Source organism: Arvicanthis niloticus, chromosome 12 (assembly GCF_011762505.2).
Source record: "Arvicanthis niloticus isolate mArvNil1 chromosome 12, mArvNil1.pat.X, whole genome shotgun sequence".
Lineage (NCBI taxonomy): Eukaryota > Metazoa > Chordata > Mammalia > Rodentia > Muridae > Arvicanthis > Arvicanthis niloticus.
Genome location: NC_047669.1, coordinates 10,706,479 through 10,724,904, shown reverse-complemented (window position 1 = coordinate 10,724,904; position 18,426 = coordinate 10,706,479). Strand labels below are relative to the sequence as shown.

The following is an 18,426-nucleotide window of genomic DNA, read 5'->3' as shown; positions in this document are numbered from 1 at the left end:
TCCCAGCTGCCCACCCAATCCTAGTTTTTCTGTACATCTGTCTGTGTGTCTGTTCTTTCTTCATTCTTTCATTGCTCCAGTCAGGTCAAAACCAAAGCCCCATCTGTGGCAATAATATTTTTAGGTCAGACCTTAGGATCCAATCTATCCTCCTTCAGTGAGTTGATCTGCCAACTGAGAACCAAGCCTTTAACACATAAGCCTTTAAAGTACAACAGGAAGCTTAGAGACATTGAGATTAGAGATTTTTAAGATGAATACAAAATGTAAACAAACAAACAAACAAACAAAACAGATGTATTATGATAATGCCTACCAGAAAGTACTCACCAGGAAAAGACCCTAAACCATCTAAATAGAGAGTATTTGGCATGGGGAGTTTCTGTCATTGGACCCTTAAGTACTGGTACTTTGGTCACATGAGTGAACTAGCCATAGAAGCTGGTATGGAAGCTATGAATTGACACCATAGTATGGATTTCTACTAAATAAGATTGGCTTACATGTGACTGCTGTCTTCTCAGTTTACCATGAACATATGAGCCCTCATGGTATCTCCTGAGTATACAAACCAGATAATTGGTGGAAAACTGGTTACATTACAACCCATCATCACAGAGAAAGTAATGATTTCATCCTGCCTGAAATCCGCAGATATTCTGATGTAGGACTACATTTCTTACTTAGAGGGCTTTGATCAGCACAGCTCTCCAAGGGCCTACAGCTCACTCAGTGAATCCATAAGCCCAGGGTCTCATATGCTATGAATTTAGTTGTCCTCCTCTCCCTCCAAAATGGACATTACTAACTCCTGATAGCTTATCCTGAGGGAAGAAGTGAGGCTGAGTATTTTCTGCACATAATATCAACATTCACACGTAGAACAGAGGAAGGCTTTTCCAGCCCTATGAGCCTTCGCTGGAGAAGGCTTTGCCAGTCCCACAGGGCTGAGGCATTGGGGTCCTTCCAGTGCTTATGACCATGTCAACAATATCCACTCACTCAGGCTTCATGTCCTCCCTCCGGGGGTGAAAGCTGTCATACAGGAGTAGGCAGGCTCCTCTCTCTACATGACTGACTTAGGTTGCTTCCTACTGCAGTGATAAAACTCTGTGCCCCAAGTAACTTGGAAAGAAAAGGGCTTATTTCAGCTTGTAGTTTATAGCTCATTAGGAAGGAAGTCAAGGCAGGAACCTGGAAGCAGGAAGTCAAGTAGAGGCCACGGAGGAACACTTTTGCTGCCTCACTACTCCTGAGGGCTTGCTCAGCCTGCTTTCTTATATCATCCATGACCACCTATCTGTCCAGGGGTGGCACCACCCACAGTGGGATGAATCTCTCTTATCTATCATTAATCAAGGAAATGTCCCACAGACATATCTACAGGCAATCTAATGGAGGCATTTCTCATTTGAGGATTCTATTCCCAGATGACCCTGCTTGTGTCAAGTTATTGTGTGTGTGTGTGTGTATATATATATATATATATATATATATATATATGTATATATATATCATATATATGTGTGTATATATATGTATGTGTATATATATATATATAGAGAGAGAGAGAGAGAGATGTTTGTATATGTATATGTGTATGTATACATACATATGACCAGGATATATATATGTATATGTGTATATATCCATATATATACATATGCATGAATACACACACATATTTATATATATTCTCATATAAAATGGAAATATGTATGCATATATGCACACAGGAAAATGTCATGTGAAGGAGTAGGAAGGATCTGGGCAATGTATCTACCTATATTCGGAGTAGCATAATGATTACTAAGAAACTTCCAGAAGCTGAGCAACAGGTATGAAATAGTCTATCTTCTCACCATAGCAAATGGACAAGACATAAAACATTGCTTTAGATTTAGGAACTGAACTTTCAGAAATAGAGTTACAGATGCAATGGTATGGCTGTGGCAAATCCTACTTTTATCAAATATGGTATCCTACAGACACTGCCAGCCCAGTAAGTGAGTAGGAGATCAATGTCTTAAAGGTTTAGCTCTGGGTGCAGCTTGGACATGCTCCCTTGAAGACAAAGCACCCTCAAGAATGCCATAGGAGACTGAAGCAATGGTAATGATTGGTCAATGTGGTTCTAATATGTAAGTATAGGTAGTACTAGAAATCAAAGAGTACAAATAGGAATGGCCTTGCTTAGTTATAACCACACTAACTCAATTGCTATCTTTGTGTTTCCCATAGCTAAGACTCAAGACTCTTACAGGCCTTGAGATCCTAAATGTCAAATGTCTCTTACTAAGAAACTCAGCAAGAACACCACGTCCAGCTAGAACCAGTTTAAGATTCCCAGAGATAAGATAAAGTAAGAAACGTGATCATCCAATGGAAACAGGAGGTGGTAGTACCCTATGCCTTGGGAATCCATGAAGCCCAGAATCTCTGTAACTCTGTTTTCAGAGAATAAGGCTTCAATCTATTCACTGAGTTAGCACTTGCTAGGCTAGTGTATTGGGGGATACTCGTTCACAAGGTGTTCCTCTGGTCTTGCTTCTTCGTCCCTCCCAGCATCTCCATTAGAGTTGTTGGTTGCTATTTACATCTTGCTCTTCCCGTACTTAACTTTTATTTTCCATCCCCTACTCTGCTGAGTCAGTTCCCTATCGCTTGCTCTTGCATATTAATCTTTTCCACCTTCCTCAAAACATTCAATGTTTTGAGAAAGAGTGAAAGAGTTAAAAATTTTTAAACCTTCCACAGATGGAGTCAAGAGTGCAGATGAGCTTTTTCTGTGCTCTGGGTCCTAGGAAACTAGCTATCCACAAGACAAAATAGATAAGATAGGAGTTCAGAGCTGAGAGTTCAGGTCAGCGTGACCGTGCACCATGGGTACCAGGAACTAAAAACTAACCATAAGATAGATTGAATAGGGTTTGAGCTGGGAGTTCAAGTTAGCGTGCCTGTGCACCCTGGATACCAGGAACAGAACTGACCACAAGATAAATTAGATAGGATTTGATTCTATGAGATATTTCCTCATGACCGTTTCTTGAACCTGTCACGGAAGCTGAACACTGACAGGTGCTTTCTATAGATATTTAATCATGACTTTCCCCCCTCGTCTCCCTGGGTTGCAGTTTTTCCCTTTAAAAAGCTCTTCCTCTTCTCTAAGGGGGTCGTACTATAGAGTGAAAAATTATAAAGACCATTTTATAAAATATATATAGGCTTTTTCTTTACCCTAAACCTGAGCAAGAGAATGTGGATAACAGAAGGCGGAAAAATGTAAGACTTCAGGCCTTCACTGCCCCGAGACACATTCCGGGTGGAGGGCATTATCCCTGAATCAGAGGACACTTGCTGGATTAACATTCCTCAAGCCTCAGGGTGGGGAAGGCTCAAAGCAAGACATTCCTGACCACAGAGAAAGATGCAAGTCATCTGGGTGGTTCCAAGAAGTAGCTAACTTTCCACTGTTCTCGGTTACCCTCCTCCCCTTGAGGTTTTCCCAGTGTGTTACAGCCTGCTTAGGTTCAAAATTTGTAAAACAACCAATCATGTGTAACAGTGCAAAAATGCAACCAATCATGTATAACCGCATGAAAATTCCTTCCTTTCTCCACCCCATGCAAAAAAAAAAAAAAAAAAAAAAAAAAAAAAAAAAAAAAAAAAAAAAAAAAAAAAAAAAACCCTCAGCTTGCTGGCCTTTGATCAAAATTCTGTTCCTGTGAGGAGGAGCAGTTTTGACCTTGGCTAGCCAACTCTCCCCAATAAACCTCTGCTGATTGCATCCAGGTATGGTTTCTTGTGTTTTTGGGTGGTCGTGATTTCTTGAGACTTGAGGAAGGGTCTCTCGAGTTTGGGGGTCTTCAGTACTTCATTGCTTGCCTCTGCTTAGGACAGGCTTGAAGTGCAGCCTCAACTCGTTGAAATCAAGTATACCTCGTGTTAATTACATCAAGTTCGGTGTCTTGCAGTTATTGGGGTGGCTGTGAATTCCCGTGGGCTGAGAGGGAGTTTCTCCCTTCCTGGGAGGGCCTTACAAGAGCAGAGTTTTCAGATAGAGAAGCAGAGGCTCAGGGAAGAATAATGGCTTGAACCAGATTATATAGCATAGCCAGGCTACAGATGAAGCTTTCAGGTCAATCTCCCAAGGTTCATGGAAACAGGACATACACACACACACACACACACACACACACACACTTGTGTGGTGGTTTGGGATTTGAATAGAAGCTGGTAGGGGTAACCTGATCGGAAACAGAAACAGAAGTGTTTATCCTTGGTTTTCTGGCCTCTTCTACTTCACCTGATCACATAACTGTGTATATATGTGTGGTAATGGTAAATGATAACTGACAAAGATAATCGTTGTCTCCCAGGGACCCTCTGTGCGCCCCATTGCTTTGTAGTGAGTACAGTCTTCTGGTACTGTTCTGTTTGTCACTGTTTCCCAGAAGTGTATAGTATTGTCTACAAATTTTAATTGACTCCTTCCTGCCTATGGACAATCCTGTCCTAAGGAGGGATCAAGACAACAGGAAAATATGGAGGGAAGAGGTGGAAACAACTTGACAATCGAGAAGCTGATGATGATGGCAGCGAGAAATATAACTGGGAAGTGATGAGCTCAGGTGACATAGACCAGAACGTCCACTATGCTGCTGAGGGTATTTTTAACCATGGTCATATAGTGAAGGCAGGTGGCAGCCACACAGAAACATTTAACAGACGGATCAAGCACATGAAAGATGCAGTGTTATGTCATGGAATCCCAGGTCAGCAAACTCTTTCATACTTCCCAGGTGACTCCTAAAAGCCACAAGAAAACATGATAGCTCCAGGAAGTATTAAATCCAAGGGAATCCTTTAGTGACATGACAATTTGAGTAGGTTTTATAGGACAGAGGGACAAGAGGGAATGGGAATGGTCCGTGTTTCTAATATAGAAATGTTCTGTTTTCATGAAACTGAAGTATACCTAAAGCCTATTCCTTCTAGGATTCTCGTTTCTTATGGCTACTGAATAAATGACCATAAACTTGGTACCTCAATATGGATTTACAACCTTAGAGTTCTGGAAGTCTGTTGTCCAAAGTCATCTTCACTGAGCTAACATCATATACACAGTTGAGACAATGAATGGCTCAGCTTGTAAAAATGCCTGCAGCCAAACCTGATATGAGTTCATCTCTAGAACTCCCAGAACTCATGTGATGAACCCAGAAAATAGGCTCCAGAATGTTTTCCTCTGACGTCCACATGTGCCCTGTCCATGACATGTACAAACATGCACACCCTCACACACACACACACATACACATGCACACATGCATGCACATATACACATACATGCACAAATGCATATGTACATACACATATACACTCACACACACACAAACTTACATATGCACATGCATACATACATACATGCATGCACACATACATGCATGCACTCTAAAAATCGATGAAATATGATTAAAATATAAAGTCATGTGATGGCAGGCTGCACAGAAGAGCCCATTTCTGCTGCATGAGCTTTCAGAAGTCAACTTCTAACTGTTGGTGAGCGTGTCCTTCATTTTTGAAACACTTGAAACACTTTGCTTCTATCCTCAAGCCTCCTCTCCTGCTGCTGACCCTGCTGCCTCGCTCTTATGGATGTATTCCTTGGATTTCCCCTGCTCTGACAAAATATCTGGGAAATTATTTATTTTGGCACCATGTTGCAAGCATTAATGTGGCTACTTGACTGTTGTTAAGTAGAGGGAGAAAGAAGATGCTCACCTAATAATGACTGGGAAGTAAGAGAAATGAACAAGCAGGTGAGGGGCTCAATATGCTTACAAGACCATGCCCTAGAGATCCACACCCCCTTAAGCCCATGTCCTAAACTTTTTGCTACCTCCCACAACACCATTACCCTAAGATCAAGCCTTCAGCTATGAGCTTTTGGTGGACCCTGATGAAAAAGACAAAACAAAACAGGACCTTCTGTTATTATTCATCTCAACAAAGCAAGACAATTTACCTCAGAATCGCATAATTAATCATGTTTACAAAGTCCATTCTTCCAACAGATACAGTTTATTAACACATTCTAGAGGATATGAGGAAGGGCATTTTTGGTGGTGGGGGGGGGAGCATTACCCAGTCTGCCACAGTAAATTTATGATAAGACTTGTTAATTAACAGAAGATTGCACTAAGCTTCTCCCAGGGACCTGGGCTTACATTACCTGCTACCCACCAGGTGCCCAAATGCCACAGGGGCAGCCTATAGAGGACTGCTCACTCCCCAGTCCCCCCTTCCTCTTTCTCTCTCTGTTCCCACGTGTTCCTGGCCAGCGTCTCTCTTTTTCTGTCCTTCTCTGTCCCCCCTTCTCTGCCCCCATAGCTCAGCTCCCCACTTCTCCAGGCCCCTGTCCCCACTTCCCCCACAATAAAACTCCCTTACACCAGATCTGTCACATGGCATGATTTCTCAGGGGGACATCTTGGCAGGGACCCACCAGGTACTCCCTTTCTCCGGCCACCTTTTTATATTTCATAACACACGTGACCCTTAGTTAACATCAAGATTTAATCAACATAGCTTGAGAACAATAAGTGAGCAAGCTAGTGCAGACAGTTCAGCAATTCAATACAAATTTGTTATTGGGTTCATTATGTGTGGTCCATGGCTTAGGCTATTTTCAGAGCATGTCCAGGAAAGCAGGTTTATTCTACATACTCGACCTTAATTGATCCCACATGAATTCACTGTCATATTGAAATGACATCCATTGTATTGATCACCATGGGATTAAAACAAGATGATAAATCTATTACTTAATGAAGTAGATAAGGCAAAGTGCAGCAATAGACAAAATTAGTAATAGTGGTGACCCTACTTCACGGGGCTCTCTAAGATCCTGAAAAGTCCTATTCCCAAAACCCGTATTCGAAGTCTGAGGTGAAGGAGGGCAGCTCTTTGATGGAGAGGAACCCTGGCTCTTTGGTGATGGAGATGAGGATCTGGGCGGTCTTACTTTGTGTGCAAGGGCACACCTTCCATAGGGGCTCAGACTGCATGCCTCACAATTGAGTGTATCGTGGGGCCCATCCAAAGATGTCTCATCCAAAGGCACATTCAAGATCGATGCTATCTTCCTGTGTCCATAGTATCGCTGCAGAATGTAATCAACTAGGTTATTCAGAATCCTTTTGATGCTCTCTGTGGAGAACTCAGGATTCTCAAATTGAGACTCAGAACACTTCTGGCAACTCTGACCAAAGATTCTCATGAGCACCCGGCCCTGGGATTTCCAAGCGTCTTTGTTCATGTGACACAAGATCTTTATTTGAGCAGAGGTCCAACGCCTGTAACATCTGGAACACTGGAACCTGTAGGCAGAAGAAAGAAATCATCTGTGTCCTTAGCTGACCACTGACCTGAGAGGAAACAGTCAGCCAAGGGTTCTAGGAATCCCCTTCAATGTGGAGAACTTTACATAATTTAGGAAGAAAATTGTTAGCCAGCTGGTAACAGCACTCCACATGCCTTTAATCCCATCACTCAGAGACCAGGGGCAGGCATATCTCTGAGTTTAAGGCTAGCAAGTAAGTTCCAGGACATTCAAGGCTACACAGAGAAACCCTGTCTTGAAAAAGAAAAAGAAGGAGGAGGAGGAGGAAGAGGAGAGAATTCTACTATATGCAACACCTCTTCACTATGAGAACATGAAACTTCTATAAAGTGCCTATTTTGAGACAGGCCTTTCAATGTTCTCTCTCTTTATGTTATTCCTCAAAGGTATTGCTGAGTCCCTTGTCAGCCAAGAAAACTGAACAATACAATATATACACCGCTTGCTTGAGATACAAAGGACAAGTGGGAAAGGGTTGTTTTCTCAGCCTAGGCCACTGGAACTAACCTTGTTCATCTACCTACTACAGAACATCACCTCTAATGAGCAACATGACTAACAGATTAGAACATGTGGAGAAACCTGTGGCTGAGGGTTCACAAGAGATAAAACACAGTTTGAGGTAGGGCAAGGGTGGGAAGGTACCCTTGAAGAGGGAAAAAAGAACGGAGGGTTCTAGGAGCCCTAGAAGAATCCCTAGGGTTCTGGAAAAAGAGGGTTTGACTTCCTAGGTCAGCCATCTTTAAACTTCTGACAAGGAGAGGATACCTGACGGTGGTTTAGGACTACAGAGAAGGTAGCCAGTAATGAAGGGCTGTTCCTCAGACACTCCAGGACCTGGGTTTTAGGCTGCTCCCTTTATCCACAAGATTCCTGTAAAGTGATATGAAAGTGACTGTTTGATCTTAGTCAGTTCTTAGGCCCCAGGCTCTAATGCTGAGCAGGGGCCAAGCCCAGAGAGTTGCTGCAGCCTAGAGGGGCTGGTCAGGAATAGCCAGGAGAACTCCTTTGAAATTCTTTTTCAATTTTCAATTCCAGCTCCCTACAGGAAATACAATGCTGGAAGTGGGAAAGGCCTACTTTAGAAGCTCTGGCCCCTGAGTAAGAAGTTCCTATCTCCTGAGAATGTCAAATCTCAAAGATCCCACAACTAAAGCTAAGCCTTAGAATAGCAGTAGAAGTCCATTAAGGGCAAATTCCTTTTGATCAAGAGAATAAAATGTATTGCCTGAGTGGATATTTAACGTTCTAAAGGGTCTGGCTAAGCACCTGACCAATTTACCACCCCTCGGGAAGGAGGGACCACCTCTACAAAGTTCTCCTTAAGCAGTGATAGGGAGATAGGTGAAATATCCTTTACATGCTATTGTACTTTTCCTTCCCAGGATTCCTGCTCCTTATGGTAGGACCTAATCTGACCTAACATGGCTTTATAAATCTGTTCACTTTTCTGAATTACTCAGTGATAGGTTATTTCTCTGCCAGTGAAATGAGCCAGTTCAAGCCGGATTAGATTATATTAAAGTCAAATTTATTGGGAAGCTGCTATTGGGCAAGTTCACTGGGCCCAGGGACCAAGGTCAGGAAAGTCACCATGGGGAGGGGGAGGGAGAAGAGAAAGAGAGAAAGGGTGGGCCTAGAGAGAGGAGGGAAGAGAGGAGAGAAAAAAAAGGGAGAGGGGAGAGGGGGAAAGAGAGAAAGGCAGAGAGAGGAAGGAAGGGAGAGGGAGAGAAAAAGGGAAAGGAGGGAAGAAGAGGAGGAGGAGAAGGAGGGACTAAAATGTCTGGATTATATAGGGAGGAGCCTCTGAAGGAAGGGAGCCCAGCCCCTGGGATAGAAAGTTCAGGGTTGGGGGCTAGGTGTGCCAGGTAGGGACTGAGGGATGCTGGGAGAAACTGGAGGCCAGGTCTGTTTTCATATGTAAAATATGCACAGCAGTCCCACATCCCTGAGTCTGAAACCAAATACTCAGAAAAATGTAACCTCTGCTCTAAGCATGTTTTCCATGACACCGGCCTTGTTTCCTTGGTCTCTTACATGTCCTGTCTCTGCTGTGTGGCTGTCTAGCACCATGCAGCTCCACAGAAACTTAAATCCTAGGGTATGGCCTCCTGCCCCTGCTCCTTCTCCAGGCAGCTGCCGGGCTTTGCAGCTTGCCTATGCTGGAACTTTTCTTTTAAACTTTAATAAAATTGTCCTCCAACTTCCATTTGAGTGTCTGCTCTAAAATCCTTTTAGTGAGGAGATTAAGGACCCAAAGAAGGAACCTTGCGTTCCCTGGTATCATCTGCCAACTACAGTGGGGCACTCCAACATTTCTGTTAATGTACAGATGTCTCATCTTTTCCGTGAATTATATAGCACTGCTATATGAGAGGCAGACACAGACTGTGAACAGTTGCATCCCCCGTCTGGACCCAAATTGTAGATAAATCCATTTTTCCACTTTATGTGTTTTATTATGTTTTCTCTTGATGGGAGGGCTGGACTTCTGGATACAAAGCCAGGCCTTTTCTGACTGAGGATACTGCAACAGAGAGCAGGAGGGAAAACTTTGTAGGAACTTCAGATCACTCTTCAAGGTGTCTTCAAATGCTTTTGTAAGGAGACCTGGCAGGGGGAAACACTTTTTAAGTTAAACAAAATGAGCAGTCCTCAGGAGGCAGAGGCAGGTGGCTCTCTGAGTTCGAGGCCACCCTGGTCCACCCTGTCCTATTCTAGGACAGCCAGGGCCACACAGAGAAACCCTGTCTGGGAAAACAACCAAACCAAACCAAACAAAGAAACAAAAAATCAACATGGGGGCTTGGATTTCAGGGGACCCTTACCAGCTTAGCTTCGTGACCACAAAAGACTAGAAAAATCCAGCTAACCACACCTGTTCTTTCTAACAAGTTGTCAGAAGCTGCATCAGCACAGCTATGCCTCTGTGCTTAGTGGGGTCTTTGAGGGGACCAGCTGCCCAGACTCCACTTACCTGCCAAGTGCTGTCTGCTGGTGCTGCCTCCATCCCAAGGCTGCACCATCTGGCACAATGTTCTTATCCAAATGCAGGGTCCACTTGGCCCCGGGCTTCTCCTTCTGGATCAGTTCTTGAAATGTCTGATCCCAAGTACTGAAGTCGTCGGAGAACAGCATTCTCAGAGGCGGGAGCTGAGGCTCTGGGTTGGTAAGCAGCTAGCAGTCTTTCTCAATTCTGAGAGAGAAAGAAAACAAAGAACAGTTTCAGTTTCCTCGATTCTTTCTGGTTTCGATTTCCCTGTCTTTAAGTTTCGGTTTCTAGGTACCCAGAACCCTTAAGGAGTGTTAAAGGGCCATGCTGAAATCTCGGAGTTCTGGTTTGCATTCGTGTATGTGAACTTTTTCATTTTGTTTTCTTATAATTTTTATTGTTAACAAAGCACCAGTGTGGGGATTGAAATAAAGGAGTGCCTAGTGACTGAGAAACGATGCCTGCCCCAATAGATGCTAGTGGCCTGGTGGCAATCTGAGAACTGTAGGAGGTTGGTTGCGTTTCCAATCACCTGGTGACCCTGAAAAAAATCCGCACTGCAAGCCCCTAGCGCGGGGTGTGTGTGTGTGTGTGTGTGTGTGTGTGTGTGTGTGTGTGTGTGTGTGTGTGTAGTGGGGGTTGGGGGGGGCTGGGAAATGTTCCTGCTGTCAAAACAACACAACAAATCAAATGTGAGTATTTTCTTTGAAACGCTATAAAACTTATGTTTCTTGACTTTGCAACAAATAATTCAACTCCTTTTATCTCCTGAACCTTGAATGCAAATATATTAACACCTTCCCACCCAGTAAAGCCTTTAAGACAAAGGCCCTGCTAGGGAGCTTAGGTGAATTAAGGTCAGAGGCCATTCTGATTTTTTTCCTTCCTCCTCAAAAGTTCTTTTTACACCAGCTATTATTTCTTTTCAGTTAATTTCTTTCATTACATCCCAAATGCTGCCCGCCTCCGGTCTTACTCCCCTCCCAGAGTTCCTCCTCTTTGCTTCTGAGAGGGTGCCCCCACCTTCCTTCCTGTCACCAATCTTGGGGCATCAAGTATCTGCAGGATTAAACACATCCTCTCACACTAAGGCCAGACATAGCAGCCCTCTGCTACATACGTGCCAGGGGCCTCCTTCCAACCGGTGGTATGCTCTTTGGTTTCCAGTGGCTAATCTTTAAACTGTCAGAGCCCAGCCAATGGGAAAGAAAGACTCCATCTCCAACCGCGCTTCCTGGCCTTGTGTGTTCCCACTCCTGAGAAAACCCTGCTGAGCAGGAGTAAGTTTGCCTAGTTCCGACACTAAAACGTGAGTTTTGTTCTCTTGTCTTGTCACCCTGAACTTCTTCTTTCTAACACTTACAAGTGAGCACATCTAGAGCTGGCAGACCTTGCCCAAAGTTACAGACAAGTAAGCCGAGGTAAAATGTGAACCTGGGTCTCTGTGATTTCAATACCTGCTATGTCTGCATCCACCTCACTGCCTGGAGAAAAGCCGGGTGGCACATGGTACCAGAGCTATCGGACAGTGGTAAAACCTTGAGTTGGCAGTCTGAGCTAGGAGTTCCCTATTGCCTGGGGAACTGACTAAGAGACCAGGCTGAACAGAGAGGATTATTCCTGTGAGAGACATTTCAGAGAGACAGGCACAGTAACCTTGTTGTCACAGGTGTTCTGTAGATTGTTCGAGTTAAGAGCTGCTACAAGGAAGTGTTTGTGAGCCAAAGGCAAAGCTGATAAGCCACAGCAGTAATTATAGACTCTCGAAACCAAGCAAGAAACTGGATCTGGACTAAAGTGTGTGCACAGTGTTCGTCTACAGGATCTTAGCATCTTTTTTTTTCCCCCTCAGATCCTGTTTGTCTTTGGTTTTGTGTGCCTATGTAAACTGCTGTGGCTTACAAGGCTGATGCGAAAACCATTTTTGGAAGTTAGCCAAGCTGCCTCTGCAGGTTGCAAACTTGGAAATGTCCAGACTGTGGACTTCTTTCTTTAACATTTGGAAAGAGGTCTCTATATGCCTTTGAAGCCTTGGGTTTGCATATCAAGTTCTACTTTCATATGCAAATTACCCAGCAGGAAACACTGAGCCTAGGTGGGGAGCATCTCCACAGATAGCATCCAGTGAATCACTATCTGGAGGGTGAGGGATTGAACTAGATCTTTAAAAGGCATGCCTCAAGTCTGAAATTCCAGACAGGAAATTTGGTTCCTATGAAGTTTAGTCAAATGGAAAGGATATTAACTTCATTACTTCTATCTTGGAAACAGAATCTGCCTATCTTCCAGGGCCTTCTAAGCCATAATGATGTGACTTCTTTGCGGGCCAAACATGTATGTTTTATTCTATGTCTCTCTCCTTCATAACATAGGAAAGCATCTATGTCTAGACAGAGAACATAGGGAATTCTGGGAACTTGGAATTAGATACATTCTTAAGAACTAGTTTGTTCTATTTTGTTCTCCTTTTCATTTTAAGATTTAAGTTTTTATTAATGTTTTTATTCTTTGAGAACTTTCAGAAAATGGACTTTAATCACATTCATCCACCTTTGCAACTCCACCCATCCCTAAGGTTAGAAAAAAAAATCTTGTGTCAAAGAAAGAAAGAGACCATCACTCCAACAGAAGTGTCAAAACAAGTGCACTTTGCTCTTGATCAAGAGGGAGTGACCCAAAGAGAGAACACAGAGACTAGAAGTGTTCCACGCCCCTTCCGAGTCCCCTCACCTGCAAGAGAGACACGGGAGGCAGTGTTCGGGTAGTTACTACAGCGAGGCTTTATTCTTGTATCAGCCAAAGCGGAAGACACCAAGCCCGGAAAAGGCACTGCTTATATGCACCCTAGAGTGGCGTGTTCACTTCTGATTGGCTGTTCACTCATCACCCCATATTACGCCCCGGGATGGGCAGTGACTTGGCATGCTTTCGCCTCTTGCACCTGTGCAGTTTAGTTGTTTACTTGTGGGAGCACCGGATGCCAGCGCCATCTTGTAATGGAGAATGTTGTCACCGCTCGCCAAGGCTCCCTACATGGAAGTGCACTTGGTTTTTATTCTAACTCAAGTAGTGATTGCATCTTTTGCTCACTAGCTGCAGTCTGATCTCACAGTCTTACCTGATTGGCCAGCCTGAAAAGAATTACACACAGAAAGTGAAGGAGGAAGGGGAAAGGGGTCACCAGTCCAAGAGGAAATAGTCTATGCTCCAGGCCATCACATTCCCGGGATGCAGCAAGCAACTGGTGAATTAAATTGTTTTGTTTGTTTGTTTGTTTGTTCTGTTTTGTTTAGTTTAGTTTTGTTTTTTGAGACAGGGTTTCTCTGTGTAGTCCTGGCTGTCCTGGAACTCACTCTGTAGACTAGGCTGGCCTAGAACTCAGAAATCTGCCTGCCTCTGCCTCCCAAGTGCTGGGATTAAAGGTGTGTGCCACCACTGCCTAGCTAATTAAATTGTTAATTAATATATCCTGGTGGCAGGTTTGCTATCCACCTCAATGGTTTGTGTTCCCGAATGAAAGACACTCACACGGCCTTTTTATTTTAATATGCCTTAGGCAACACAATAGCTGGGCCACTGCCTAACCTCCACGAGGTTAATCCTGAGTTATTACTTACTAAATTCTGTGTTCTATCTTTGTTGTTCTGAACCCAGAGGGTGGCCCAACTGGGCCACACTTCGGCCACACTCTTCTAGCTCCTTCACATGGTGGCCATGCCTCTCTGTCCTACACTCTTCTCAGGCATGATGTCTCTCCTCTCCTCCACATTCTCTCAGCATGGTCCCAAGTCTGGTAAATTCCAAAATCCCATTTGTCTGTCTTTCAAACTATAGGCTGTTGGCATTTTTATTTACCAGTCAGAACCAACTGGGGGCAGGTTACCAGAAGCTACATTCAGATACTCAAGTAAGCAGTTTCAGGGAGCCAAATTAACATTAGAATACAAGTAGCATTAGGCCAAACCCACTACAGGGAACTTTATGTAAACAGATTGGACCAAGTGGTTTCCTGGGTTCTCCAGCTAATTTATCTTAGCTTCTGTTAAACTGCTTACATGCACAAAACCTATTGCCTGCAGCTTCTGACCAAACTAACAGGACTTGGGTTTTGCCTTTAAAAGGCCTTTGCTCTAAGTACTCTGGTAGAGAGTACCTGAGTACAGTCAGGCCTATTCTTTTTGGCTATAAATGTTTGTTAGTGTTTGTAGACACCTTTTCAGGATAGATGGAAACCTACTCAACTCAGAGACTCCTCCAATAGTTACTAAGAAACTTCTTCAGGAAATAATTCCTAAGTTTTGGACTGCCCCTAGCTTTAAGGTACAATAATGTCCAGGCCTTCATGGCCAAAGTATCTCAAAATCTAAAACAGGTATAAAATAGTTAGAAATGACATTGTCAGTATAGGCCACAGAGCTTAGGTCAGGTAGAACAGACCAGTAAAAGTCTTAAGGAGACTTTGAACAAATTGCTCATGGAAACTGTCAGAAATTGTCAGTCTCCTCCCCTTTGCTCTGCTCAGGGCCTGATGAGGTCCTTACCAGAAAGGGCTTTCTCCTTTTGAAATTGTGTTTCAGATACACCTCCCACCCTCCCCATACTATGAGAGATTTTCCAGGCAGAAGTATATAATAACTTTTTTTTTCAAATCCCTGCATGCTTTGCAGGAAGCTTGCCAGGCTATTGACCAGACTGTAAAGGGAATCCTGTCAACTCCTGCCTCTGAACTCACCTACCAGTTCCACCCAGGAGACTTGGTTTGGCTAAAGAGGATCCCTTCCTGAACCCTGGAACCTGTTAGAAGGGACTCTACTCAAGTATTCTCATCCCATCTGCCGTGGAAATGGTTGTTGTTATCTCCTGGACTCATCACTGAAGACAATGACAGACAATCACTTGGACCTTGGACACTTTATTGATAAGACTGGCAAAAGTTTACTAACGTGGGATATACAATCTTCATCCACTCCAATCCTGGGCATAGGAACTCAGAAAAACTGATGATGGGAAACTTAGGTGGACCTCTGCTCTCTTATGTCCCTTCTAGGGATGAAGCAATGAAGGTCTAGGGAAGGGAGAGGTTAGCTAATCAGGATGTGGAGAAGATTGGCTAGAAAAACACCTTCAGGAACCACAATTCTATTATCCTGCCAATGGTGAACCATCCTGCCAAGGACAAGGTATCTACAGCATGTCTTCAAATTATAATCTTGCTTCCTCACTTTATGAAGTTTCCTCAAATGCCCAACTAACCAAAGCTAGCCTAAGGACAGAAAATTTCTTCATGGCCCTGGTGCTACCTGCCTTATATTAATGGTTTAATTAAATGTGCCTTTTCCAACTCACTGTGATAGTCACACACATTCCCCAGATATATGCCTATAATGGAGAAGAGGGGAGAGCTCATATTGTTCTTGACTCAATGTTAATGAAGGCCAAATGGGTCCCAATTCTGGTCCCAATCTTTACTGGCTAGTTTTGTATGTCAACTTGACCCAAGCTGGAGTTATCACAGAGAAAGGAGCCTCCCTTGAGGAAATGCCTCCATGAGATTCAGCTTTAAGGCATTTTCTCAATTAGAGACCAAGGAGGGAGGCCCTAGCCCATTGTGGGTGGTGCCATCCCTGGGCTAGTAGTCTTGGTTTCTATAAGAAAGCAAGCTGAGCAAGCGAGGGGAAGCAAGCCAGTATGCAGCATTCCTCCATGGATTCTACATCCACTCCTGCCTCCAAGTTCCTACCCTGTGTGAGTTCCTGTCCTGATTTCCTTTGGTGATGAAAAGTAATGTGGAAGTGTAAGCTGAATAGACCCCTTCCTCCCCAACTTGCTTCTTGGTCAAGATGTTTTGTGCATGAATAGAAACCCTAAGACACAATCCTAGAAGGTGCCGGAATAGCCAGTGTAAGTACCATAGGCACCTCAGCCTTTATTGTTGGGAATCAAACTTTTAGAGAACTTAGTTCCCAGCTAGACTTAGACTCAGGACATTTGGAGAATTCTGTTTCCAGGATGGAAAGCCGAGTTGACTCCTTTGCCAAAGTACCCCTACAGAACTAAAAAATGCTAGTCCTTCATTTTTATAGAACAGGGAGAACTTTGTATGACCTTAGGAGAAACTTGCAGTTTCTGTGCTAACCAATCACAGGTAATTAGAGAAAACCTTGTCATGGTCAGAGGAAACATCAAAGAAGTGGAAGAAAGGAGACATAAATCAGATAATTAGTATCACTCTCTGTTTGCATGGTTCCTATAACTAACTGCTTTACTGACACCATTAGTCAGACAGTTGATTTTTATCCTGATCAAGCTTATGGTGGGACCCTGAATACTCACTTGCATGGATAAATACATCAAACAGACAATAAATTCAGGTAAGCTAATTGTCTTAAGAACCAACTATGCCCCTGTGGAACAGGATGAATCAACTATTTGACTCATGCTCATAAAACCAGTGGAAAATATGACAGAACAGTTCCACAATCTCATATTCTTGCTGAAGCCATTTCAGATTTAATGAGAATTAGATCTCCTTGATGGGAGATCCAAATGGAAAGTCACTCAATTCTATTCTAGGAGCCCAAATTCGAGATGCCCCAGTTAACTTAGCTTCTATAAACTGCCTGCTTAAGCAAATCTTCCTTAACAGCTAACTGCTTATTATAGCATCTGTTAAACTTCTTGCTTGCATAAAACATCCCTTCGAAGCTGTGGAGAAAGACATCAGGATGTGGATTTTGCCATTAAAATCCCCTTTTTCTAAATGTTTGGTGCTACATGTAGGTCCTGAGTAACTGAGTGTAGTTCCAGCTAGTTGGAATAAAAAGTTTTAATTTGCTATAGACTGTGTCTGAGTGTTCTTCTCCAGTTGGCTCCCCATAATTTTGTGAGAGAGAGAGAGAGAGAGAGAGAGAGAGAGAGAGAGAGAGAGAGAGAGAGAGACAGAGACATGTGCATGAGAGTCTTACAAGGTGGGGGAATACAAAACTGATTTGAATTGCTTGTCGTAAACACAGTTTTTATAGTATTTGAAGGGAAAGACACACATTGGATGTTTCTTACACTTACTCACCAAACTTTCCATAACTTCATCCCCCAACCTCCACCAATGTTGCTAAAGGAGCCATTTTGGAAGAATTCATTCTCACAAGGTGAGAGTGTGCAAGCAGTCAGCCCTTCTTTCTGTCACAGGCAAAACCCAAGAGTGAAATCTTTAAACTGTTTATCCAGAGAGCCTGCAACTTGAAAATACCTTAATAATTTCTCTGCCTCTCAGATATAGCCAGTGGATTACAGAGGTAGGAACAACATAGGCAGACAGCCCTCCAGACTTGCTCTTAGTCAGGGGTCAGTCTTGTCTTTAAGATTTATGGTGTTACTGCTTTTCTCTTTGGTCTCCTCCAGTAGCAGGGAGCAGGGGGGGGAAGAGGGGACTGGGGGGTTGTAACACCAAGGCCACAGAGGCTTGGCTTCCTCCTGAACCAGACCTTTCAATGACATCTAGATTGAAGGTTAGCTCATAGCAAAAGACACATTCAGCAGTGTGTACATATAGAATCCTTTGTACAGGATGAAAAACAAATGTGTTCTTATGATTTACAATAGACAGTGCCTGGATTAGTTAGGGTTACCATTGCTGTGATGAAACATCATGAGCAAAGCAACTTGTGGAGGAAAGAATTTATTTTGCTCATAGTTCCATATAGCAATTCATCATCCTGCAGAGAGGGCAGGGTCTCAAGCACAGCAGGAACCTGAAGACAGGAGCTGATGCTGAGGCCATGGAGGGGTGCTACTTACTGACTGCTCAACATAGCTTGCTCAACCTGCTTTCTTATAGAATTCAGGACCACTAGCCCAGGAATGGCCCTGCCCACAATGAGCTGAATTCTTTCCATCAATCACTAGCAAGAAAATGACCTACAGCTGGTGTTTACAAAGGCCTTTTCTCAGCCGAGGCTCCCTCCTTAGCTGATTAGCTTGTGTCAAGTTGTCATAAGACTAGCCAGCACAGCGCCCCTATCTTTTTGTG

General features: G+C 43.5%; 1 protein-coding gene and 1 long non-coding RNA gene across 3 annotated transcripts; one reads left to right on the top strand and one right to left on the bottom strand.

Moving 5' to 3' along the window:
* Window positions 1-6,136: 6,136 nt before the first annotated feature.
* Rtp4 (receptor transporter protein 4) lies at window positions 6,137-10,655 on the bottom strand. Of its 2 annotated transcripts, XR_004607976.2 has the most exons (4): window positions 10,383-10,526; window positions 9,443-10,015; window positions 8,174-8,278; window positions 7,236-7,382 (listed from the first exon to the last, which is right to left on the bottom strand). XR_004607976.2 is itself a non-coding variant. In XM_034515307.2 (2 exons), exons 1-2 carry the CDS (start codon window positions 10,541-10,543, stop codon window positions 6,824-6,826), a joined length of 720 nt encoding a protein of 239 aa, XP_034371198.1. In that variant the 5' UTR covers window positions 10,544-10,655; the 3' UTR covers window positions 6,137-6,823. The 2 variants fall into 2 exon arrangements, 1 of the variants encoding a protein (XP_034371198.1); XM_034515307.2 differs by lacking the exons at window positions 8,174-8,278; window positions 9,443-10,015 and having other exon boundaries at window positions 6,137-7,382; window positions 10,383-10,655.
* Window positions 10,656-11,739: 1,084 nt separating this feature from the next.
* LOC143444018 (uncharacterized) lies at window positions 11,740-17,236 on the top strand. Its single transcript, XR_013113497.1, has 2 exons — window positions 11,740-13,641; window positions 15,065-17,236. It is a non-coding gene; the product is annotated as an uncharacterized LOC143444018 (long non-coding RNA).
* Window positions 17,237-18,426: the final 1,190 nt, after the last annotated feature.